A 26,487-nucleotide genomic window follows, 5' to 3' on the forward strand; every position below is an offset into this window, starting at 1 on the left:
AGGCACTTAGACCCTTGTGGTCCATCCTATCTGACATATTGGACTACAACTACAAGAAAGGGGGAGGAGGGTGGAAAGGGATGCATTATACAAGGCAAAGAAGACAATCAAACGAATGACCTCCTGAGAGTTTGCATGCACTCTATTGGCCAGGCACAAGCCAACTAAGCAAAGAGTTATTTTCAATGACCTAAATTGACTATTGTGAGGTCACACTAATTTTGATGTAGTTTGATTTTTATTTTGACCTGACTTGGTTTCTATTCTGGTTCAAACTTCAAACAGCTTACAACCAATAAGCTACTAAAAAGAAAAATCTAAAAAAGAATCTCCACGACAAGAGTGGCGGTGACTCTTTTCTACACCCTCTCATATAATGAGCTATGAGGTCTTTTATACGGGTATCATGGTTTCAAGTATTGATATCGTATCGGTTATATCGGTCATATCATATAGGTATTGGTTGAGATCGATCCTCAATCATTGATTGATCCAAACTGATTATCTGTATTGTTTCAAGGGTAAAGCAGTATTTAAAAAAAACCAGTTCGGTATCGACAGATACCAATATCGATACCATCCCCTAAATCCATGACGGCACACTCTCAGAAAAAATGTGATTCAGATACCAATACCAATACCAATACCAATATCAATTCCGTCCCATAAATCCATGATGAGTACACTCTCAGAAAAAATGTGAATCCCCTACCGAATAAATCCATCTTCCACCTTCTCACTAGTGCGGTTTCTCACTCTAGCATCGTGGGAAACTTCCGGCGTTGAAAAATTGTAGTGTTCAGTCACATATAGAAACCAGTCTGAAAGGAGAAAGGTTCTTTGTATAGCCCATAAAGGAGAGGGCTTCCAGTATGGTCCCACCTAAATTTTGTCACCGTAAAAAACCAATTTAATAGCATTGAATGTTGGATAAATAGAGAATAATAATATGGATTGACAATGTATCAAACTATCAATCAAATTTCAGAATCAAAATTTACCTTAAAGGGGACGTTTTCCTTATATTTTCAACCATTTCTTTGAAAGGATATGATTTTTCTACTTTTTCTAATGGACTTTCAGAGTTTTACTTTGGCCGACCCATGATCCTAAAAGCTTAAAAACGTGGGCAAGGACTGTGGGCCCTACTCTCTTCAAAACAAGGACCATTTGTTTTCTACCAGAAAGTATGTGTTACACAATTACTATGTCTCAAGCACAGTCCCTTTTTATCAAAACAAATTAAAGCTAGAGAATTATCATCTTTGAAGCAGTACACTAATGGCTTGTTTGATTTTGTTTTTAGAACATATTTTTTCTATTTTTCTGTGTTTAGAAACGGAAAAACACCTCAAAAATCATTTGATTTTTCTGTTTTGTTTCACTTATTTTTGGAAACAGAAATAGAAATTTATGCCAATTTCTGTGTCTGGAAACAGGAATAGAGAAACAAGTCAAATTTGTTTTTCTGTTTTTAGAAACAAGTGGAAGGAACAAAAATTGTGAAAAGCCCGGTACTTCACTCAACCTATCCCATCCCCAACCCACTATTGAAATTTCTCGCTATCCAGATGCGACGATTCCAACCTGGTTGTGCAAACCTCACAGTTTTGGATTGCCTTCATCCTTCTAAAGTTCATCTCCACGAAACATACCTACAACTCCAATGTCATGCCTTCACTCGTGAATTACGTACCTACAACATCATGCCTTCACTCGTGTCTTGAACCCGACTACACTGTTGAAAACATTTTGGGAAACAGAAAAATCAAACACCTTTGCAAATCGTTTCTTAGCACAGAAACGGAAAAAACCATTTCTATTGTTTCTAGACGCAGAAACAGCAGAAACAAAATCAAACAGGCCCTAAGCATTTCTTAACACAAAACGCAATTGTCATGAGGTGACTGCACACATTCTCCGTTGAAAAAACATGGGCAAGTAGATTTGTATGAACATTAGTTTTTCGTATATTTATACAACAAACACTCAAGATCTCTACGTGTTGTAATAATGTAGTATTGGGGTTGCTTACCTATGATGGAGAAGTGAAACTCGGGGGTTGATACAAATGTTCTTAGTTTTGTAATTTCTAGTTCTGGTCAACTTAGAATTATTATTATTACTTTTTTTTTTTTTTGAAATACTCGAGTCATCGTAATGATGTGTATGGATTTGTTTTAAAATAAAAACATTTTTTGTATTTGGTTTTTATTATGGTATGCAATATGCATATTGAAATATTGGAGTAAACTAATAAAGAATATTCTTGTCTTTGCCCAAAATCATACTTATACCAACATTTTTGGTGTGCGAACCAAAATAGTGGGTACATGACCAAGGAAGTAGGCCTCTAAAACCCGAATTCCCCCAAACACCTCAAAATTTGATTGAGGAATAAGAGGATATCATCAATATCATGATTTGTCATCAAGAACAGAATCGGTTACCTGGCAACAAAGTGAAACACATGGAGTGACTAATTAGAAATTTGAAAAGGTTCCCAGATTAGATTTTCAATATAGAAGTCCTTTGCATTTTAGAGTCCCTCAGTTCCATTTAAGTTCTTTCATTGCATATTTGAGGGGTGGACATGAGTTTTTGATTAACGGTTACCAGAAAATCCTTGTCATGGGTGATGACTACAGGGAAGTTATTTGAAAAGTTGTTATCTGAAAAGGTTTAGAGATACCAATGGGGTTGGTAGCTTAGTGGTGAAAATGCCCTCAACCCATCACCGCTCGAGTCGGCTGGTTGTGGTTTTGAGGGCTTGTCCTGGGGGCTAATGATCACTACCATGAAGCACCTTTTTTTTGCAAAAAAAGAAAAGAAAAGAAAAGGTTTAGAGATAAAATGGCACAAATGTGGGATAGGTCGAAACAAGAAGAACAAGTCAGCATGATTATAAGCAGATTGTCACAGCAAGTCGAAGATACAATATTGCTAAAGGAGTCATGATGCAGAAGCAAGCACAGCAGAAAATCTGCACCTCCTCAAGAAACTCAAATGAATAATTACACAGCCTTCAATGGCGAAGATGAAAACAATGAAAGAAAAAATGTACATGTAATGTAAAGGTGAACATCTCTATCTGTGTAAAAGAAAATACAGCTATTTCAACGATCTTTTTCTTTATCGCTGATTTTACACTTTGTGACCAGACATCAACCTTGCAACATTCAAACTGAACAAGGTGTGGAAGACATTTTTCTCACCTAAACAAAACCAGATACATTTCATTCTAACAATTGTTCACAAAGAAATAGGAAGTTGACTATTGCCTACATTTTTATTCCTCAGACAGACATTGATAATTTTACACGAGCCATCTCACATCACTACCTTGATTGTTGAGAGAGGATGATGTGTTCTGTTGTTTGTCTGAATCCACATTGCACACTTTTTCCATCTTCTCTGCCTCATCTTTCACAAGCAAAGCCTGCTCATGCATGGCCTTCATCATTTCCCTCATTCGCTTTTCCTCCCCTTCAAGTTGCGTGCTCATTATGATCTCTGCTTGCTTGTCGATTGGCATGAAGTAATCTTCAATAGCAGCCTCCTGCATATATGGATGGCAAACATTTAAAAAAAAAAAAAAATGGAATAAACTTAGAAGAGCAACGCAGCTCTGCATGGCGAGTCGACATTTTCCCTCCCTAGAAATGGAATAATTGGTAGAGGAAAATTATACTTGGGACTGTGATTTATAGTTAATCATTCAAGAATAAAGATGGAATCAGTTTCTGAAACTGAGATAATAGGTTTATAAGGATCAGGCCCATTTAAGGATTTGTGAACTGAAGCTAAATATATTGAATTTGACTATCCCAGAAGCGCCCTAACAGTTGGGATGGACAAATCATCCACTTGAATGGAAGCATCCATCTGTGCCTAACGAAATTGGCTCCTTTCTCCATGCTTTGAAGAGAAATCACCAGGTCATGTTTTTTCAAGCATGCGCGGAGAAATGTTCAGTGTACACAGACACACAGATACATCAAATCAAATCCAAAAGTTGAACCATAATCTCTCCTTTGGGCCTAGACCTTTAAGCACAGTATCACCAGAACAAGGAAATCTATATTCTTGGAATCCATCAACTTTTCCCTTCACAAATTCATCTATTCGTCTCCTTGCACTTCCAAAGATGTAGATAATGGATGACATATATCTTTCACCTCCCGGGCATCATTGTTACCACCTCAAAAAGTCCCAGAAGTACAGAGATACACCCCAAGCTACGTAGCGATGAACAGAAATGTGGCTCACATTCTTCTCTGCTTCCTCTGGAATTGCACTCTTATTAGCCATATGGAGTACTATCTCCTTCAAGTGGTTGAGAATTAATACCCAATCTATCTGAATGCTTCAACTTTTGGTGGGACTGGTTTCTCCCTAAGCAATTTCAGAGAAGATAATACAACCTCTGGGTGCAAAGAAATTACAAAAAATTGGACTTTAAGTATACCATTCCTGTGTTCCTTTAAATCCTCTTACCTTCCCCTTCTACTACGAATCCATTCCAAAAAAAATTGGAATAGAAAAGAACATCCATCCATCTCTTCTCATCAAACCGCTTCAGAAAAGACCCCAGATAATCCTGACTTCCAACAGAAAAGTCCTCAGAAACAATTCAAACCATCTTCCCCAACAAATTTTATAAATGAAGTAGGTTATTATTTCTCATCTCATGACATGATACGGTGGAAAAAAAAAGTAAAAACAGCAATCAAACTCTTAAATGATGAAAGGAACCTGCCAAATTTATTCCACAATGTTCAAACTAAATGTATGTGCAATGGCTCAATGCTTAACTTCTAAAACAGAGAATCATCTAGCCATCTTAGATAAACAAAAGATGAGTTGGACTAAGTAACTTTATCAAAGTCATCGTAAAGGTCATAATGTGAAGACAACTATGCTCATAGCCAGCATTTGACAGTTAATTGATTCTGTAAAAATGAACATGGAAATTTTGGTCAAGTTTGAGAAGAGAAGGAATGCAAGTACTATAGGATCAAAGTCTATGGGAAACAGGAGGAAACTGTAACATTATCGAACAACCAAGGGCATTGCATATGTGAATCTATCCAGCACAACTTCCCATACAGGGATTCGTTTTTGGCATCCCCTGTTCCATTTCAGTCCTTGCTTCTTTTATCAAACTTGTCTGAATCATGAACTATGACTTACTGGTCCTTCAAGTTTCTGATTCAATGCCTTCATCTCCTCAACCATACGGCGAACCTCTGATAAAATAACCAGCTCCGGGATCTTTCTCAAGGCTGCCTTCTTTTCTTGTGCCTGAGCAAATGAGAAAAAAGGGGGGGGGGGGGGGAATGATTAAGAATAAAGGAAAGAAGAGCCAACCTGTGAAATGAAGATGTTAATTAATGTAGATTGGAAATTTTTTGTGCGTATGAGAGAGAGAGATTCCATTAACTATATAAGGATTTTTCACCTCAACTCTAATGTTAAATTTTAAATTAATTTAGTAAATCTCAAACTGTCATACACACATATTTGGTGCAGCTATGAGTGTTTCCTTGCCCATAGCTTCAAAACCCTAGCCAAAGAGCTTCAATATCTGTGAAATTTAAGGGTTTGGTATCCTCATCACACTAGTACCAAGCCCCTAAACTTTCATAACCTTGAAGGTTGCTTGCCCAATTCAACCTGCTTCTTGATTTTAATGAGCTAAGGCTCTGGTGACATATGACTTGCATGCTTGATTAAAATGTTTTAACCTTTTGTTTTCTGTATTTATTAGTCTACTACACCACATTTAAGCCCTAATTCTATACCACAGGCACAACTTGAGTAAAAAGAAACGTCAGATACTGTGTTCAGGTCCTTCCGGATGTTTCTGGTTTATGAGGTTTTAGCTACAATATTGATTTGAGTTTTGCTTTGGCTGTGCATAAGTGTTTGGACCTCAGATAAGCAAGAATATCAAATGCTACTGAAACTATAGCACAAGGGAAACAAATAACAGAACATGAAACATAAAATTTGATAAAAATAGGAAAGCTGTTCAAATCGTCGTTGAAGTTGCAATCTGTAAGATCTAATCCTTCTTTCTTCATACCCTGAAAGTACTCTAACAAAGAATAATGCTTTCCTCCCAAACTCTAATCATTTTTCCATAATAACCAACTCCTACACCCAAGAAATATAAAGAATCCAACAGGATTTTTGTATGCTCAAAACTGAAATCAGACTCTACCTTCCTCTAACAACTGGGGTACAAGTCAAAAAATCAAAAATTTTCAGAAGTAGAATAGTTAAATGAGCGATAAACCTAATCTAAATTGAGAGCTTCCTTACCTTTCATGGAGAAACACTGGAAGTACAGATGGATGTTATCCAGAGTCACAAATTTCAACCACGATGACGGAACGAACCCAACGGTGCGTCACTCGACTGTTGCCAGGTGAATAGGTATGTGCAGCTTACGTGGTGGACAAAAAGGAATCGTCAAGGTGATATAACCCATCGAATCAGGCCGGTAAGGGTGTCAATCGATTCGGTTCAAGACATAAAATTTAGAAACTAAATTTGAACCGAGTCGAGAGAAGGAGTACAATTTCGAAATTAAATACTAATTGAATCGAATTAGTTTTGGTTTATGAGGTTCTGCATTTGTTTCATATTTGATTTAGATCTTATTTTAGGTGTTTGTAGCTTAGACCAACTTTTTACATCTCCCTTTATTCATGAAAATAAAAAAACACAAACATACTTATTCGTTAGAGTCATAATTCATCAAATTTTTCCCAAATATTAAAAGAAATAGAATTAATCATTAACATTGATTGAAATTAAAAAATAATAATAATAATAATAATTTTATTAAGTTTTTTATTCAATTTAACGATTAAGTTCTGAAATAAAACCAAATAAAGCAAAGATTCCAGCTTTTAAAACCAAAACATGTACTTAGCATGGCTGATTGACAGGGCATGGTGAGAATGGCCCAAGCCTATAAAACCTTAGGCCATGGTGATCTAATAGCTAATCCTTCTAATGAGGCTTGCACTCTTGCCCTGAATACTTGAATTCACACTTTGAAGTGCATATAATCCTCATATACAAATGCTAGAAAGCACATTTTGTTAAAAATTTCTCCATCTCTTTAGGACCATACTTGGGGTGAACTGATTTTATATATATATATATATATATATATCTTTTTCCTTTACTAAGATAGTTCTAACCATGGAACTAAATCTTAGTCAAAATTGACTGAAACCTCCGAGTTGTCTTAGTTTCGGATACAGTCAAAACAAAATCCAAGAACAAAACGGCCCAATGTCTGAACCTCGAAACAAGATCTGAGTTGTCTCGATTTAGGCCATGTGTCTGAAACCGGCCTAAAAAACCAAAATTTAAAACATTAGCTCTATATCCTTAGAATCCATATTAGATCAAACATTGAAGGTTGTTTTCCTGCCTTCCATCCTTTGCTTTCAACCAATGGGAAATAAAAATTTCACATATATATATATATATATATATATATACATCAATGTATTGGCCATTCTTCTCCTTCCAAAAAAAAAAAAAAAATAATAATAATAAAAAGACCATTCTTGAATTTATGAAATATTTCACTTTCTTTTCAGCAAAATAGCACAGCCTGTTATTGAAACATGTAAAAGGCAGACTTATTGTGTATGGCTGTGGCACAGTTTTTTTTGTTATTGATTTTTTTTTTGAAAAATAGTTGCTGTTTCCCACTCCCCACTCACAAGGGATGTGAAAAGATGCCCCCCCCCCCCCCCCCCCCTCTCTTAAAATAGGGGCTATGTTGGATTCAAATCCTCGGCTGGGAGCACCCCAGGGAACTCTTTAACTTCGCTAGTTCTCAAGTTATCTTACAAAGTTCCTGGAACTTCACCAGTGGAGCATCACTAGAGGTGATATAAATTCACAGATAAGATCAGTTTCCCCACTTTGCATACGCATTATATTTCCCCCCTCAAGGGAGCAATGAACCTATGAAACTTGAATGTCATTACACTTGTATTCTGGTGTGTACCATGTACCACCAGGCACCAGATACCAGATACCACCTAACTGAACTTCAAAGCAAGTAAGAAAACCTCTATCAAATCGTAAATGGATCACCGTTTCTTCGAATCCACCATTAAATGGTGATAATAATTTTTCCCCAAGAAAAAGGTTAAAAGAAACCTGTAAAAAAAAAAAGGACACATCTTGCTCCCTAAAGCCATCTGTATAATTCTCAACCAGGACTAACATATTGCTATCTGAGGAGATTGAATGAAGGCATGTCTTCTAGCCGTGTCACATCTTCAAGCAGGAGCTCCCTCTCGAGTTGTCGGCGTGTGGATTTCATCACAGTCTGGCAGGAATTTCAGATTAAGAAACAGGGGCAGACTTACAGAGATACAATTTTAATCAATTAAGATAATGAAAACAACAAATGAAAGTCAAGATTACTATCATTTCTCTAGAACTCTGACTGCAGATGCACATACGTTGAAGTCCATGTAAGACGCACGCATAGAAAGCCATTGTTGATCCATTAGCTTGAATGCTATGCAATAGAGGAGGTCAAATGCGGACTCGTTTTCTGTCATATAAATAAAAAACTCACAATTTTACCCAAACAAAGAAAGTTACAAATTACACTTCGAACACACAAAAAAAGAAGTTAAACACCTCATGCGTGAAATAAACTAGTTCAAAATACTCTAAGATGGAACAGATCAGATGGATTTATCCCCAGATTGAGTAACATATTACGCCTAGGGTCTTGTATATGTCCTCGTTACTTTTGCATGGACACATCTAATAGAAAAGCTAAACTAACGGTATATCCTAACTAAACAATGAACTGCAAACTAGAAATGGCTTCAACATTACCTGAAAGTAACTTCAAGAAAATTGCTCCAATTAGCATTCTTGGTTTGACTGCAGAGTCAAAAGGCATAATTTGTCATGAAAAGCAGAAAAAATTATTGATATAATTGGTAGAAATAGAAGGTTTTCCAAAACTCTTATTTTCCAACACCTAGATAAACAATCAGCAGTCCTATGGACACGCTATATTATGGAATGAACAGGCTTCTATTTCTAATTTTACTCAAAATGAAATACAAGTATATAATTAAGTCATTTACTGGAGAACACATAAATTCGAACACTCAACCAACTCCACAAATTTAGACAATTGATTTATCCAGCAGCCATTAAATAGCAAAATTTCCTTAAACATTTTACATATCAAATACTTTAGAGGAACCTCAGTTTCAGGAAAATTTTCAGTAAAAGTGAAAGAACTCTTAACTGACATTATTATTGGGTCTTTTTTTTTCTTCTTCTTCTCTTTCCGATTGCCCAAGACTAGGCTACATATTAAATATCCATTTAGCATCAGCTCATCATCTACTTGGCCTAGTCATTGTCACACACACATGTAGCTTTTACAGTTTAGGCCAAGCTGCCTCATATTGTGAGTGGTTTCAATAACCTTCACAAGATACAAGGTGGCCCAAGTATAATGACAGTTTAGCAATGTTACTTCAGTCACTGTGAAGAATGAATTGAACATGGAGTGAGAGAGAGAGAGAGAGAGAGACAAACCAGCTTGTAGACCAAGCATTTGAATGAGCATGAATGTGATATTTACACCAGCTACTGCAAATGGGTACTCCCACATGGAGCGATCCCCTTCCTGCTTTTGAAGAAGATTCTGAAACGATTTCTGCGGAAAAAAAAAAAGGTTGACTTTAGAATAACACTAATAGCAGGGAAGAATAACTTTAAAATAAATAATTATAATATTACAACTACTAATAATAAATAAATAAATAAGGGAAAAGGCTGGGCAGGCTGCCAGGGTGCACAGCATATCTTATCCTCTCTCCTCCCCCTTTGGAAAAGAACTCATTGCCTCCTGTGTTCAGCCTGTGATTGGTGCATACTGCTAGCTTACCGAAAGCTGGCAGCATGCCCAACCCTCTCCCAAAGGGAAAACCATAAAACAAAAAACTTTGATGGGAGGCATTTATCAGCCATTCAAGGAAATACACGAGCACAGAGAATTCATGGCATGCACCATCTACCCAGCAAGCTGGAAATGGTGTTCAAGGAACCAGCACCTTGAAACCACTATCACAGCACAGATCTGTGGCTTTATGGTGCAGAATGCAGATAGCCAGATACCAGTGGCACACACATTGGTAAGCCTCTGAAATGTGCTACAACACATCATTCACATATTTATAATCAAGAGCAACATTAAGATCAGGAAGTACCGGATAGTTCCTGGCGAAGAACAATAGGTTCTCCAGCGATATGAAACCACCACCCCTACCAGTAACAACATATGGTATAAGCTAAACTGAATCAATAGAGAAAAAAAGGGCCCTACAGAAAATAAAGGAAGAACTAGCACACCTGAAATCTGTGGATGGATCTTTTCCCTGCCAACCCATTTCCTTCCACTGCTCAGATATTAAACCATGAAGTTCTTCCTCAGGAAAGGCAGCATGCCACAAAGCCCTTAAGGCTTCCTATAATGGTGAAGCAATAGTAAGCCACGGTCAAAAGAAACCATTCATGCTTTGTCAGTTCTATTGGACCATGCCACATCAAAAAGGTCCAGAAAGCGAGGGTCAGGAGCCCAGATGTACCTAAGGTCATCATGTTCATCGTCTGCATTAACCATCAATGCATAATTTGGCAAGATCTTGCAAGGTTTACAACTCAGAAAGGTAGCTAAAGTGAATTCTAGATGATCAGATGTACATCCAGTCAACATAAACAATGAAAGCTTTAGAAGCACTAACCCCCACCCCTAAGAAAAAAAAATTAAAATCTAGTACACTAGCCATAAACTGAAAGGCATGCAGTGCACACATAGGACAAAAGCATCCATATATGATTGAAGACACATTACCTGATGTTCAGGCCTTGAACTATCGTAGGCAACATCAATGCGGCTCTGTAGCCTCTGCAAGCATTCCTCCTGAAAGAACAAAAAACCCAGAAAAGACCTCAGTTTCTTATCACTTGTGGAGTGTACCAAAACAAGATGCTGACACCATGATGCAGGAAAATAAAAATTATCCAGCTATCTTTCTAACATAAAGATAAACAGAAAGTAATACAACAATAAAACAGGCCTGATCTCCTAATAACTTGATACAAAAATGAAACCCAGAAAGTAGATCCACAGGACATTCTTCCATGGAAATTGGATGTATGGAACCTCAAGGCACCATATAAAATAGAGAACAACCATCCTTAGTATTCTGTGCACGTCAACACCCATAAATGACCACCATCCCATGTCCATCGTTGTTTCCTACTTATTTCATTTTGTGGTGTTTGATATTGTGCAGTTCCAAACTGGCCTAACATTGTCAAGGACAGGCCCAAGCAATTTTAGGATACCTAGCAATGAAAATTCTTCTACATGCCTCATCCTGAATGATTATCAATTTAGCGATGCAACATTTACTTCTCTGTTTATTTTCGGACAGAAATTTTAAACTTCTGAATCCTATATGTGGTTGGTTGTATGAGGTAACCATTTGGTAACCATTTGCACATAACTACATTGCCATTGCCAGGATTTTCAATTGCTTAGTCAGTTCAAGAGACCACCAATACAAAGACACCAGCTTCACCCTTTCTATTTTGGTGATTGTCAATCAATACCACCAGTGATTCTTAGTCACTCATAAGCAAGTTTTTAAGTATCGGTGCATATTGTATTGTATTGGCCTATACGTATCAGCGGAAGGGGCCCCCATGGAGATGCAGGAGCCGCCAGCCGGGTCGACCAATGAATGATAGGCCAGAGAGAGCATACTTAAACATTGTATCAACAGATAAATACGGTCCGAATCGAGACCAATACAGTCCAATACGGATTGATACAGGTAAGATAAACTTTATACGCCTCCTTTTAACCTGCAAAACAGAAACCGTGAGTGAGTTACGAAACAAAAAGTAATTGAAGGCCTTGGAAACTTGTTTTTCTCTTCAATTGGAGTTGGGAAATATCATCTAACGTAAAAGAAGACCCTAATCTTCACCAATTGAACAAGTTTTGGGGATTTACAATACTCAAAGCATGGATTGAAACAAATTTGGGAAAAAAAGAGGTAAAGTTCCAAATTTCTTTTTTTCTTACTTTTTTTTTTTTTTTTTTGGGTTATGCAACACTAGATTAAGTAAAAACGCCTCAAATCCTTCCATCATGTTATATATATATATATATATATAAGTTGTTTTACGCTTCAATTTTGTATTTTACATGTATCATAAGCACATCCATTCATTTCTTGACCATTCCACGCATATCTTGTGTCTCTCCATATATGATATGATACATCTCTTAAAATTACCCCTCCAATACGAAACCTGATACCGATACTTAAATCCTTGCCCATAAAAGCTTTTTTTCTATCATTGTTTGCTTAGGTTGTTGTTGTCATGTAAATTACAGTTGAGGTACCTAACATTTAAGAAAACTACATCTGGGGTACCCAATGTTTGATATATTATGTTTGGGATACATAAATAAGGATACTCTTATTTAATTTTGACAGTTCTAGTCATATTTCCAAATTTTCCCATAAATAACACCTTTGGCAGCCTTATTATCCAAGCCCAACAATCAAGGAGTGTTTGGGTACAGCCAAATGCCCTACCACCCTCTGCATCTCTCTCCGCCATCCTCAAGAAATGCTTTCCCGAAAGACTGGAACTTTCAAGATTGGAAGGAAAGATTTTTTTATCTAAGCCTATCGCCTGTAACGGAAAGCTCTTTGACTCCCTGTTCACATCGTTCTCTTCGGTCCTATAAAAGAGCTACCTAAAGGCAGCCTTTCCCTTTCTCTGATCTACCACTTGAGCGTGTCCTTGGGTGACCAATCAACACTAGCATTTCCCCTCTCTGTTCTTTGCTTCTCTTCTCTAGCTGATGCAATTTGTCTCTCCCAACAAAATCACAGCCCATGAAAATAAGCCCTTTCGAACACCAATCACCCACAAGTGGGAAGCGAAGGAATCAACTCAACGCCAAACTTCGAGGAAAGTGAGGTAGCAACCGGTGGAGGCGTCGATGAAAGCTATCTCACCATTGCAGGAACGGGAGGAGATGAATGATGTAAGGAATATTACAGATGGTAATCAACCTCATATAATACTTACAATAGGCTCCAAACAGTAAACAATCAATAAGCCTAAAAGGGGTGCGCTTGGTCCAATGGTTAGGTACGAATGTTGCAACCTGGTGGTCAAGCAGTTGAAACAGCCTCTGGACATTCTCGAGGTAAGGCTGTGTAGTTCTCCCCCCTCCCCTCGGGACCTCACACATATGGGAGCCTCGTGCACTGGGTACGCCCTTTTTTTTTAATGTGGCAGAAGTATAAGTGAGAAAATAAAACACAGATTAGGCCAAATTTAGGATAACCTGTATCTCTCAAGGCAAGGCTCAGAAGAGCCTGAAATTGGGATCAAAGGAAAGTCTTAGATAAACAAAACCTCAAAAGTTTCTCAAGTTCTGCTGGCTGAGTTGTAAGATATGATACTTCATGAATTAGGGCTTGAAAAAGGAAACTTTTGGGAGAAATCTCCTGCCGCAGCTACAAGCGAAGGATGGCCATCCAAAGGTTTGTATTCCAGGCTTAATCTTTTGAGTGGGTTGCTTAATCCTTAGCCTTAGATAGATTAGGAGATAGACTAGGAGTACCTAGGAGTGAGTAACCCGACATAACCTGAACAATAACATTCCAGAAGGAAATGCACCTAAGGTCAAACATTTCGAACCGGCTTCCGCGGAAAATTCAGCCTTCTTTTTTTATGTTGCGATCACATAAAAACATAAACTTTGAAATTAACCAAACGAAATGAAACAAATGAAACATAAAATTAAATAAAAAAAGAGGAGGTCACCCGTATTTAGGTATATCTTTGTAAAACTTTTTCTCCACTACTTTTTTTTTTTTTTTCTTTTGATCTATTCATACCTATTGGTCGAAGGTCACTCTTAAGGTTATGATCAAGTCCTCAAAAGCCAGCTGTGATAAGGCTACAGGTCAGAGAGAACCAGGATTCGAAACTTTTCTCAGAAAATCTGGAAAACTGAGATTGATGGGAAAATAGAGATATCTCTTGATCAGAAACAGAGGAGAGTCTTCAAGCAGCTTCTGTAGTTTTCAGTAGCAGTAAACTAACTGTAATTTAATGGCAAAAGGAATAGAGAAGAGGGAGAGTAGGAGTCGATTGATAGTTGTGGGTGGGGTAGGCTTTCTCAGCATTGGGCCTCTCACCCATAGCTATCTCAGCTATTGATGCGAATCTCTCTCTGGAGCAAACAAGCTTCAATGTCATTCATAAACCATGTTGAATTCTTACAACTAAAGGCCTTTTTATAGCTTTGGCCAAGCATGTTACAAAATAGAAAGTAATAGGAAAGGAAACTCTTACGAAAGGAAACTATTCAATTAGGAAACAAACCTTCCTAATTGAAACAACTTGCTTGCTAAGAAAAATAACAAAATGGTAACCAAGACTCTTCTAGATGGCTGAAACAACTTCACAACTGTGTTTTGACCAGTCAACACAAGGCATAAACCTACAGCTGTGCTGAAATCGATAGAGCTTTCTGGCACTTCTAAAAACTCAATCGGCCATCTCAATGGTCTGGCGATTGGCCAGGGTTGGGCTGGCTAATCTGGTTTGATGGAACCAGCAGCTCCCGTCTTCTTCCTCCTTCGATAGTGCAGCTCAGACATGGGTCAACTACATCAATTAAGGGTTGTAAAATCCAAGGATTTGTTGTAAGGGAGGGCTATGGGTTTCTACCTATTGTAGAAGACGGAATCGGACTTGCAGAAGTCACTCCTTGGTGACTAGGTCGACGTCAATCGGTGTACTATCAGACACCATGGTTAAAACAAACTTGTCCTGGCGCCAAGGCGAACCAAGGCATTAAGGGATGCCTAAGTGTTTTGGCAACAAGTCGCCCGCCTTAAGGCAAATAAGGCAACCAAGTGTTATTTTTTATTTTCCCTCTTTAATAACATTATTTAGTATGCTACATATACCTTGTATAATAAAAAATAAAAAACACCAACATTAAGTCACATCAAGTCATAAAAAACAACATTATGCCACATCAAATCATAAAAAATCAACATTAAGTCAAAAATCAACATTTACAGAAATGCTCTTGTTCTATAATAAGTTTGACTAGTCAAATGATTTTATTTTTACATAAAACTTTTTGTATTAGGTATAGCACAAAACAGCTTTTTAACAAGTCTAAGATTACTTAAATCTGAGTTGTAATAACAAAGTTATCTTCCAGTCAAACTTATTTTAAAATGTGTGAATGAAGTTAAAATCATCTAAAAAAAAAAAAACTATGGAGACATCAAAACAAAATATTATTTTACCGGACTTTTGGTTTTTAGCAATGCCTTACCGTAATAAGATTTATAAAATTTTCAGAATTGAAAAAACCCCATAATTTGAGAGTTGAAAAAAGCCCTAAAAGGGGGGTATTTGCTTATTTATGAATAATATCTTAAGTAAATGTAAGACATCATGAGAACAATATGGAGTTACTGTGATGTGCAATGGTTGACCTAGACCAACTACACAGTCCATCATCAACTTCATGCTGTATTGTGATGGGAAGACTGTCTTCTTAAAGTCGGTTCATGCATCCAATGAGAAGAAGGATGCAATGTATTTATATAAGTTACTGAATGAAGTTGTGATGGAGGTATTGCTAGAGAATATTGTTCAAATTGAGGCGGACAATAGAAGCAACTTCAAGAAAGTGGGGGAGAGATTGATGAATAGGAAAAGCAAAAGGATCCACCTTTTCTGGACACCATGTGTAGCTCATTGCATTGACTGAATGCTTAAAGACATAAGGAAGAAATCTTTGGCAACGTGTGTAGCCAAATGGGAAAGACAAGTGACCACATTTGTCTACAACCATGGATATGCTCTACATTTATTAAGGCATAAATGTGGTGAGGATTTGGTAAGGACAGGCATTACTCAATTTGCAACCAACTACATCACATTGAAGAGCTTTCAGGACAAGATGGTTGGTTTGAGTTTGCTAGTGAGGAGTGGTTTGGATGGAGGGAATTGAGTTCGTCAGGTGGTAAGGCAGCACAGTTCACCATCTCTAGTGAACAATTTTGGCAAGATGTGAAGAATGTCCTTCCTTGCCATACATATATGCTGCAATGGAGAAGATGAAAGATAAGGTGAGAGCGTCCATTCCCAGGGGTGCATAGTCTTACAGAAAATTTATTGAGGAGAGATGGGAGAAACGTTTGATGCATAACTTAACTATAATCCAAGTTAAAGTTACTTTACATTCAATGACAAGTTGTTTATGGAATTTGCAATATATTATCTCAATCCTAAGTTTCACTACAAGTACAATCTAGGAATGGATGATACATTGCAAGAAGTAGTGGAACTTGAGGTAGCAAAGTTTGTCCCTAAAGCTAATCCATAGTTAAATGCAACACTTGAGGTAAGAGTCACTTAGTTAAAATTGTCCTAACTCCTAGTCTCCTAAGTCCTAAGGAATGCTCTATTGTGTACTAACTTGTATTCATGTTTGAAACATGCATAGATAAGGGAATTCAAGGATGGTAGAGGGAGTTTTGGTCGTGCAACGACAGTGGCTAGAAGACAAGGTACTAACCCTGGCAAATAGTGGGTCCTCCATGGGAAAGATGCACCTAACTTGAGAAAGATAGCAATCAAAATGTTCTCCCAAACTTGTTTTGTATTAGGATGTGAGTGCAATTGGAGTACATTCTCACTGATGTACACCGAGAGGCGGAACCGACTAGGTCATGAAAAGCTACAACAATTAGTGTTTGTGCATTATAATATGAGATTGAAGACGCAACACATACGTCAAAGCATAGAGGGTAACAATGAACCAATTGAACTTGCTAATGTTTACCAAGAGGACTCAAATGAGGAGGATCCCTTATACCAATGGGCGAGTGATTGAGGTGAGCCACTTACGGATCAAGCTGAGGGTAGGCCCGACCCCGTGGTAGCTAGTCAGATGGGTATTGACGTGGATGATTATATGTCTTAAGAGGGCCATGTGCTTTCACAGATACCCAGGCCTTTCGAGTCCTAAGATAATGGGGTTGATGTGGAGCTATACACCGTTTGGCCACGTTCTAGTGATGATGATGGTGCGAGACCTGCTGGTGGTGCTAGTAGTGGTCCCCGTGGTGATGTGATGGTGATGGTGATGGTGATGGTGATGGTGATGGTGATGGTGATGGTGATGATGGTGGTGATGGGGGGATGCGCGAGAGGTGCATGAAACCAGAGCCTTGTGCAGTTCACAGGAGAGACTGAGTACACTCATGCCACACATGATATGGACCATGGTGCATGTGCCTCCACACCTTACAAGAGAGGCTCACGTCGCCAATTCATACCAAGTAGAGAGGAGGAGCATGATAGTATGGACTCTATGGACATTCGTTTAGGAGCTTGACTGACACTCTAGGAGGCTTAATTACGGAGAGTGGTATTAATGGGGAGTAGTATCATGCACCATCAACTATATATGGCATGTTGACCACCAATTCAGTCTATAGTCATTATAGTAGTTTGGACACCCACAAGCCACCTCTTTCCCCTCTGTTGTTAAGTATGAGGGTCAATCACACTCCCACATTGGGTCAGGTTTTGTGGATAGAATCTTCGGGATTCCAGCCCCCCAAGCATACATATCAATGCAAATTCCAATGCGACAGGCACCATCCAGTAGTGGTGGATCTCGATCCAGTTCATTTAGCTTCAGAGATATCTACCCAAGGATAGAGTATCTCTAGTATGTTGTTGATGATGTTTATAGGGCTGCTACTATGATGGACTTTAAGTAATACTTCCGCCATACTATGATATAGCCAGCCTTTGTGATTCAATCAGAGCAAAACATGCGTCAACATCATCATCAACAATATGGTGGTTATGATGATATGGCCCGGCACTCATTTTAGTACTAAGAGTCTAAGTCTCTAGGATGAGTCTAATACATCTACATGTGTCATGTAATATGTATTGTACAACGTTATGTTGTTATGTGACTTATCTTATGTCATTTCAAATTTTCAATGTCTGTGAATATGACTCATTAGTCATCAATATTAATTGTTAAACAATCAAGTAATTAGAAATGATGTCTTTTAAATTCTTACGACAATGTGGTGTCATGTGTTGATTGTGGAATGTGGAATGTGGATTGTGGAATAGAGCATACTAGCCTAGGGTCCAAAGAGTCGGAGACTATTTACATTGGGCACAAAGTCAAAGTACCATTTTAAGTTTGAATTTTTAAAAAATTGATGTTTTCACTGTGTTTATAAGGCCTAAAATAGGATAAATGGGAAGTTTCAGGGTCTACAAAGACCATATGGCCACCGAGACCAACCACCAAATCTACCGAGGAAAAAATACATGATCTCAGCGGGATCTCGCCATATTTCACTTTTTTGGATCAGCGAGATGGGAATGCGAGAGCGGGATATTAAACCTTAGTCCCAAAATATAAGACGACATGCAGTGCAATAAGGCAACAGGCGCCTAGGACCCAAGAAACTGCTTGGTTGCCTAGGCGTCGCCTATGCAATAAGGAGACCGTAACCTAGGACTCAAGCTAACCACCTTGACAACTATGGTTAATAATTTAATCAGCTTCCGATATTCTATAAACCCTTTTCGCTTTTATAAACCTAGGAGAACATAGTTGTCATGGTGTCTAGGCAACCACGACTCCTGCATAGTTTCAAAACGCGGCAATATCTCCCCGGAATCTCAGATATTTCAGTACTTTTCTTTTTCACCGAATGAAATGGCATATGAAACACAGAAGTACATAATTTCCGTCATCTCAATCATATTTCAGTCATTTTTGAAATTTCGCTCATTTTGGCCCAAAAAATGCACTATTTCGTTAAATTTTCAGCCATCTCGGTCATTTTGTTTCGCTCATTTCGGCCACTTCAGCGATTAGCCCCCCAAAGTGTTCAAGCGAAACACATGGAAAAAAGTACACTGCTTCAACGAAATTTCAGCATTTCGCTAGCCACCGAAACAAAACAAGTTCTTGAACAGTGGGCGCCTAGACACTAGGCGAAGCCTTGGCAACTATGGATAACAGTGATTTTACAGTCAATGCTTTAAGACGAGAAGGGTGGACTCCAACAATTTCCGACAGTGTGAGTCGGCTTTGTTTGACAGACAGTGGACAACAGTAAGAAAGATCAAAGATGTGCTGTGAGTGAACCACATCAGCTGGAGAAGAGAAGCAGAGAACGAATAGGAAAAAGAGTGTCACCGGATTCCGGCAAGTTCAACAGCCGGAAAGTTCCCCAATTGTAGTTATCGAATAATCAGACCGTCGGAGGAGGTATTTATGGGCAAAGTAAGAAATATTACTAGAACTGTCCAAGGGTATCCTTAGTCAGATACCTGAAACATTATATTTCAAACGTGACTATGTGAGGTACCCAGGTGTTGTTTTCTTAAACATTAGTTACCCAACAGTAATTTACCCTAGTTTTTTTAGAAAACAATTGATCATAAATGTGACCCAGAAATTGAAGGTAGGGTAGCCTATCATTTGATTCATGTCTGTTAATTGCTTAAGCCATAAGGTAAATAAAAACTTTCAGTAGTCAGGACAGAATTTTAGATATTATACAAGTCGTTTCGACAGTGAAATGTCTTTAGGAGCTCTTCAAAGTGCTTATCTTTTTATAATGCCTTATCTCAGTTAAGTTCTATATAATTAAAGAGCAAGTGTCCGGAAATGGCCCCTGTGCCCAGACACAGGGGAGCACCCCCCAAGGAGGGGCACATTGGTCATTTCACATCCCCCGTGTCTGTGGCAGAGGGGCTGCTCTCAGACAGAAAACTTTGTCCCATAATGAAATTTCAAAAGGCATACTATGACAGCCCAAGTCAATGAAAAACATTTAGATAGGCATATTCTGGTATGGCATGCAACTTCATGCTTCTTAAAATATTTATACAACTTTGGGAATCCGTAATCTTTTTGGAGAAAAATGGTAGAATTGATTGTCTCAACCTTTCTATTTGGAAAACAAGTTGGCAAGAGCTTTAGCTGAATAGCCTGAATTTGACAGGAATTTTTTTTTAACAGGTCATAAAAAATTTTCATCTTAGACCTGTGATATTCCTTTCTGTTGATCCTTTCAACTCATTCAAGATTAAAAAATGAAAACCTAAGAAAGTTGCATTTAACTACTAATTTTAATTCTAAAGAAAGATTTATTAATCTTTTCCCTTATAGATTACTGTAATAAAATATTTTCATTTCCTATTCTTAGTTTTCTGACTTGTAAATTGTAAGGTTATAACAAAGAATTCCTTATAAATTGATGCACAGAACATAATAGGGTCCAGGGGGAACAGTTTAAAGCAATTTGACATGCTTGGTCAAGTGCATGTCTTGGCATGGCTACAGCTCTTGTTTGCATCAGGTTATATGTTAAACCATTCCTACTTAAGTAGTTGAAGCTTCTTCTTGAGAATTTCAAATGAGCCACTGCCTCCTATTCAGTATTTAGCTTGGCAATATAGTAGAATTGAATTTCAATGAGTAAACACAGGACCCCGAATGAGTAGACATGACTTGCCCTGAGGTAAACTCCAGAGGCAGATTCATCTTGTAGCAACTTATAAGGTGAATCAAGTAAAATTGATAAAAATTTGACCAGAACCTGTTAATGTAAATTGCGTCTCAATTGTGTGGAAATTTTTTAACCTAAAATTTAACCAAGACCTGAGAAAAATATTACCTGTGCAAGGGTTAAATCAAAGGACGGGCGAGCATCACTCTCTCTTCGCTGAGCGCAAACACAAGACAAGCCTCTGCCAAGCCAAGCTGCCGATCCTGCCACACCCTCAGCTGTACGAATACAAAAGTGCCAGCTATTGGACAAGGAATTTCTAAAGTTATCCAAAAAAATAAGTATTTAACCATGAAAAAGAGAATTCCTCAGGATCAAAGAAACCCACCCATCCTCATTAACATGTGCAAAGCTAAATTACCCATGGCCCATGCATAGGCAGTACAGTCCATGTGAACAATTTGAGAAAACGTCATTCCAGTCATACTGCATATTAAAATATTAAGTTCTAAATATAATATACTTCTTAATAATTATATTGTTAAAGCAAAGGTCAAATACATATTGAGAAGCACTTTCAAAGGCGATAAGAAACACAAAACCAAGAGAGGATGATTTGATGACAAGAATAAGCTTAAGACAGCCAAAGATCAACTGTCGATCATGAATCATCTCAACCTAATAGTTCAGTCATCAATTAGACAAATCTCTAGCCCTCTCATCAAAGCAAAGACTGGCAAGCTACCATAGTAGGAACTAAGTGACTTCAGACCCCAACAACTATATTTGTCATTGTGTTATAACTGAGCAGCTTCCAGATATGGCACTACTGGTAAATAGGCAACTGGCAACTAAACCACAGGTCTGAGGAATGAAAGTACAAAGACTGTACAACCAAAATAAGCCGATCATTTAAGAGCAATTGGTTGTCAGTGAGGTCAAATGCATTAAGAAAGATGCCACCAATGTTTTCCACTAAACTGTCAATGTTTAACATAATTTTTTCTATGCATATATGATATATTTACTCATACCTTAAACTGGGCACAGATAGTGAAAATGAGCTCATATGAAAAGGCACCACAAGAACAAACATATTATAGTAGGGAGATAAACATAAGGGGTCTACCCCTTTTAGGGGTAATATATAGATATCCATATTCCATATTTAAAGGCCAATAAACTGATTATATTTTTCAATTGCTCTTTCTTAAATACTTTATAAAATATATTTAGTCAGCTAGGCTTCACCCAGAAAGGCTGAAATGTCTGGGTGGCGATTGCATTGGCTGCTTTGACCTACTATTGAGACAGATTTAGCAAGCACAGGGAAATAAGCCAAATATACAAAGGGAGATTCCTTAATTCTGATGCTTAGTACCATTTTTATATTTTAGTTTAAAAGAAAAAAAAATATATATATATATATATTGGCCCAATCTTCTAAGAAAAGAAACCCCCACATGCTGAAAGCAACTCTAAAATCCTAACGTCAATGGGGAGGGAGATTCATCTTTATTCATCGGGTGGATGTCATCACTAGAAGAAGAGCCCTGGGAAATATGTGCATGTTATTAGAGATATACTTTTAGGTATATGGCCTCTCAGGTGAAAATTTCATTCCATATGAAGCCAAGAAAAGCAAATGATATGGCAGATCTGATCACCAAGCAAGGAGTAGTCAGTGCGAAATCGGGGATCTGGCAGTTTTCTTATTTTTGTGTTTATTTTCAGTATGATCTAGTCACAGAGGCTTCTGGCATTCGCCTTCATGGCTTGTGTTTCTATTATCATTCTTGCACGATTTATTGTTGTCTATGGAAAAAAAAAATCCTAGTCCACAATTTTTCTTTGTTGGGAAGGAGGGTCTGACAGACATATGAAAATTTGAAAACACACAAAATAAATGACAAGACTAACAGATTAGTTAATTATGACTCTCTTCACAGTTATTCATGCATAGTTTCTGAATTGTATCGTTAGTTTAGTTGGTGTTCTACTTGATCCTTGCCAGCAGGGGCCCCTAACCTGCAAACTAATACTTATTTCTTCATTACTGATCAACTTATTCAAGGCTTATGTCCATGTTAAGTGCTCAATGCTCATTATGAACACTATTATTTTTAGCTTCCCTAGACCTAAGTCTCAAATTTCCCCAATATGAGGAACCAGTTCAGGACAGGCTTCACATAATCCTACCACGACCCTATCCAAACTCCTTTAGACCCAATCCCACCCAAACCCATCAGCTCCCCACCCACCTTGTTGCAGGATACAGTAGGGCAGGTGGACGTGAAATAAGATCCCATACATTCATGTCTAGATACTAAAAAGAGGTCATCAAAAGAACACTAGGTCATTTTGGCTAACCCTAGAAGATGGATGTACAGGCCAGACACCCAAACCATTTTAAAGTTCTTTATGCTTGCTAAAATCTTCATCTTCATTCAACAAGGGGCATCCATCCAATTATCTGTCTTTTTTTTTTTTCTGAGTCTTAGGCACCAGGATAAATGCTGCAAAAACTCAAACCAATCTTATACAACCACAACCAGGTCACTGCGACCCAAACTTCACAGGTGAAGCTTGTATCAATATCCCTCAGATTCCGCGCAATTATTTCTTTCACCTACTCTAAGTTAAAGATATCACTTGATATTTCTTCATTTCACCATCAACCAAGTACCGAAGTATAAAATGAGCTAATAACCATTGTATCCACTTATTTCCAAGCATAACTGCAAAAGTATTCCAGATGTACAAATCCTCAAATTACAGAAGTTGAACCAATCATCCATTTAAATGATGGCCTGCACACATGAAGAGTTGTTAATGTGCAGGAACTGTGAAAAAAAACTACTTCTCTGTGCAGAGTAAGGGCAGAGAGTATACAAAAATATCTGGTAAATTTAGTTAGAGTTAACCTTTCTGAAATTTCAAAGTACTGCAAGCCTCATAGCGAAGAAATTTCAGAAGAGCATATCGTACATAAAAGATGTAATTCCACCACAATACAAATGAGAAATTTTCCACCAATTTTACAGAAACAGTATATAATTGAGAATAAAGTGAAATTTCACCAAGTCATATCCTGGAAGAAACAAATGCCGACATTTTCATCGCAGACAGGGAAACTTGATCAAAAGGAAGTATGGAAGAAAGTAGCAATGATGAATGTGGTGCGAAAATGATTTTCAGATCAAAAAAATTCAGAACTTCCAAAATATAATGCAATAAAAACTACGGACAAAATTAAGTTTTAATCTGTTTCAGAGGATAGGAAGTAGAAACAGCATATCCAGGGGAGGGGGAGGGGGATGAAGAATTTATGACCCACCGGATGTTGAGTGGCAAGAACCACCCCGCTCCAACCCTTGAGATATCCTCCTGACAGCGACGAACGATTCACCACGGTCATCCATAGGTTCTGCTACAACATTGATACTCCACTCTGATCCAGAACACAACTTCCACTGAATCTTATACAGAGAAATACAAAACCAAGCTAACCTGAGATTACTTCAAATAAAATTCCCCGGAATCCCAACCAAATCCCCTCAAACAACCTCCAAAGGGCAGAACTACAAGCGGAATCAAAGTTTCTTCCAATAAACTTCCTCAGAATCAATCAAATCTCCTTCGAAAAAACAAAACGAATTCAACAGCGCCTTTTGGAAAGTTCAAGCAATATCAACCGCTCCACAGCAATAAAGATTCAGCAGCAGAACTAACAAAGACTCTTCAAAGTCACAAACTCAAAACAAGCTCAAAAAGAATGTCGCTCAGGACTTCATATCAATTGAAGTTCCACTTTCGGCAATCAAGAAATACGTATTAATCGATCTCGTGAAGCAGTGAAAAAATCTTTGAAAAGATAGAGAAATTATATAGGATTTTCCCCGCAATTCTAGAGCTCCAAGATCTGCCAGAGAGGACTCCACCAATGAAGCTATGAACTCTTATAAAGGAACACTCTCACTCTCTCTCTCTCTTCCTTTCCCACTCTTTTCGGATAAATCGTTAATGCTTTTCGCGTCTGTGTCTTCAGGTGGCGTTTTTCCGTCTTGAAGAGATCGGAGTTCGGATATCGCTCAAACAGAGCGAATAGATTATTTGGTGAAAATTTGAGATTATTACATTAAAAGTATAAAACGACTTATTTTTTTATTTCTATGACCATGCTTGATATCTTTATTACATTTAAATACCAATAATCTTACGCGGGAATATTTTGTCCTAAACAGGTAAAAAGGAAACTCTCTGATCAGAACTCCACGTGGTAGGGACCATAAGCTATTGGGTTGAGAGGGCTGCTGTCCAAATTGAAAGGTTATAATGGTAATTTGGAAGCTAAGACCTAAGACCGTGTGTCTTTATTTGACAAGTGGACTCATTTGGGTTATCAATAAATAGACTTTATTTTTTTTATTTTATATAAGAAAAAGAAAGTTGCCCGATTGCGTGGCCCCGGCTAAGGCACGGGTGTATAAAATTACCACCTCATCCTCTAATGAAATGATATACCACTTACACTTATGGACCAGTCAATGGTCGGGTGGTCGAGCATAGGACGCACCGCATACATGGACCAATCAATGGCCAGGTGGTCAAAGCACCTGGTGCACTCCTAAACACTCGACCTCTCATACTTCATGGATCAAATGACCTACTTCAGAGGGAATTCCTCACTCTGACCAACCACTTAGAACGACTAACCAAGGTTAGACGGTTTCTTAACCCTGGGTCAACAAAACTGCAAGAAGGTTAGGTTTACTTGATTACCAAGTAACCTAACCTCCATCACCCCTGGTTGAGTTAACCGTTGGAGGATCCAACTGTGGTAAGGTCGGCCGTTGAGAAGGATGAACTTGAGTTGAGTTAATCGTTAAGATATGGCGCCAGGTCAGCAACCCAAGTTAGTCAGTTTTAGAAGGAGAGGATATGTGGCCATTTGAAAGACGAGCTGGACCAATGGAGGAGGATCCCAACCCCCTATATAAGGAAAGCCTATTCTTCATAACAAGTCTGTCTCTCAATCGGCTAATAGACAGAAGTAGAATGATTACCCCTGAAGCTGACTTGAGCATCAAAGCCTGGTCCCGAAGCCTCCTACGGGCCAGCTGCTAATCTATGTTGTGTAGGTTCATACAATTTGGAATCACGCACCAACATGAAATAAAAGTTCTTATTCATGTCGATGTCTTTTACGCGGACCACGTTATCAAGCATTGATCTCTTGTTTTAATTATTTTTTGTTATTAAAAAAAAGACTTTGTTTGAAAGTGTAACTTATGCTAACGTTCTCATATATTTATCGCTCTTTCCCATATGAAAATATATCATAATCTCTTTGGGAGAGGGGAGAGACACCACATTGAACTACTTCTCAAAGTTTAAATAAGGGAAGGTGATTATAATTAGTAGTAAATTTTTTTATATTAAATTTGTTACATAAGTAGATCTCACTTTTTTTTACTCATTTGTCAAAGTTTCAAACCTAACTACCTAGGGGAAAAAAATTGCCCTATGATGAAATCTTGAAAAAGGCAGGTACTGATATTTTATTTTTCAGTAAATGGTAGTGGTTTAACCACTCAAGAGAAAAATTCTTGCCCCTCATCATCATGTGGTTTATAAATTCATCACCCCCTATATAAAATGTTTCCACTCGCTAATCCTGACTATGTTTTCTCTATCTCTCTTCTCCTCTTAAGAGCATCAAAATTAAGTTAAAATCATTTATTTAAATCAAATCGAGTGGTTTACAAAAGAACTGAAT

At 37.9% G+C, this 26,487-nt stretch overlaps 2 protein-coding genes across 6 annotated transcripts; both read right to left on the reverse strand.

The window, feature by feature from the left end:
* Nucleotides 1–3,047: 3,047 nt before the first annotated feature.
* On the reverse strand, nucleotides 3,048–6,480 carry LOC122083419. Of its 3 annotated transcripts, none has more exons than XM_042651221.1 (3): nucleotides 6,328–6,480; nucleotides 5,194–5,304; nucleotides 3,048–3,559 (listed from the first exon to the last, which is right to left on the reverse strand). In XM_042651221.1, exons 2-3 carry the CDS (start codon nucleotides 5,236–5,238, stop codon nucleotides 3,317–3,319), a joined length of 288 nt encoding a protein of 95 aa, XP_042507155.1. In that variant the 5' UTR covers nucleotides 5,239–5,304; nucleotides 6,328–6,480; the 3' UTR covers nucleotides 3,048–3,316. The 3 variants fall into 3 exon arrangements, with proteins under 3 accessions (XP_042507155.1, XP_042507158.1, XP_042507157.1); XM_042651224.1 differs by lacking the exon at nucleotides 6,328–6,480 and adding an exon at nucleotides 6,227–6,251; XM_042651223.1 differs by lacking the exon at nucleotides 6,328–6,480 and adding an exon at nucleotides 6,034–6,219 and having other exon boundaries at nucleotides 5,194–5,307.
* Nucleotides 6,481–7,929: 1,449 nt separating this feature from the next.
* On the reverse strand, nucleotides 7,930–24,799 carry LOC122084026 (ELMO domain-containing protein A-like). 3 transcript variants are annotated; one of them, XM_042652014.1, is made up of 10 exons: nucleotides 24,046–24,799; nucleotides 21,097–21,194; nucleotides 20,877–20,986; nucleotides 10,931–10,999; nucleotides 10,429–10,544; nucleotides 10,287–10,341; nucleotides 9,613–9,733; nucleotides 8,893–8,940; nucleotides 8,467–8,599; nucleotides 7,930–8,368 (listed from the first exon to the last, which is right to left on the reverse strand). In XM_042652014.1, the coding sequence occupies exons 2-9, from the start codon at nucleotides 21,191–21,193 to the stop codon at nucleotides 8,469–8,471; spliced, it is 747 nt and encodes a 248-aa protein (XP_042507948.1). In that variant the 5' UTR covers nucleotide 21,194; nucleotides 24,046–24,799; the 3' UTR covers nucleotides 7,930–8,368; nucleotides 8,467–8,468. The 3 variants fall into 3 exon arrangements, with proteins under 3 accessions (XP_042507948.1, XP_042507944.1, XP_042507945.1); XM_042652010.1 differs by having other exon boundaries at nucleotides 8,505–8,599; nucleotides 24,046–24,792; XM_042652011.1 differs by lacking the exon at nucleotides 21,097–21,194 and having other exon boundaries at nucleotides 8,505–8,599; nucleotides 24,046–24,135; nucleotides 24,219–24,789.
* Between the last annotated feature and the right edge of the window lie 1,688 nt (nucleotides 24,800–26,487).

Source organism: Macadamia integrifolia, chromosome 7 (assembly GCF_013358625.1).
Source record: "Macadamia integrifolia cultivar HAES 741 chromosome 7, SCU_Mint_v3, whole genome shotgun sequence".
NCBI classification, from domain to species: Eukaryota; Viridiplantae; Streptophyta; class Magnoliopsida; order Proteales; family Proteaceae; genus Macadamia; species Macadamia integrifolia.

What these genes read in the sequence shown, in the direction of transcription:
- LOC122083419 (XM_042651221.1), bottom strand. Translation starts at nt 5,238, where the DNA reads ATGGTTGAGGAGATGAAGGCATTGAATCAGAAACTTGAAGGACCA. An exon ending in ATCAGAAACTTGAAGGACCA is followed by an intron (nt 3,560 to 5,193) that starts GTAAGTCATAGT and finishes CCATATATGCAG; the next exon opens with GAGGCTGCTATTGAAGATTA.
- LOC122084026 (XM_042652010.1), bottom strand. Translation starts at nt 21,193, where the DNA reads ATGACTGGAATGACGTTTTCTCAAATTGTTCACATGGACTGTACTGCC. An exon ending in TTGATTTAACCCTTGCACAG is followed by an intron (nt 11,000 to 20,876) that starts GTAATATTTTTC and finishes TTGTTCTTTCAG; the next exon opens with GAGGAATGCTTGCAGAGGCT. An exon ending in GTTCAAGGCCTGAACATCAG is followed by an intron (nt 10,545 to 10,930) that starts GTAATGTGTCTT and finishes TCACCATTATAG; the next exon opens with GAAGCCTTAAGGGCTTTGTG.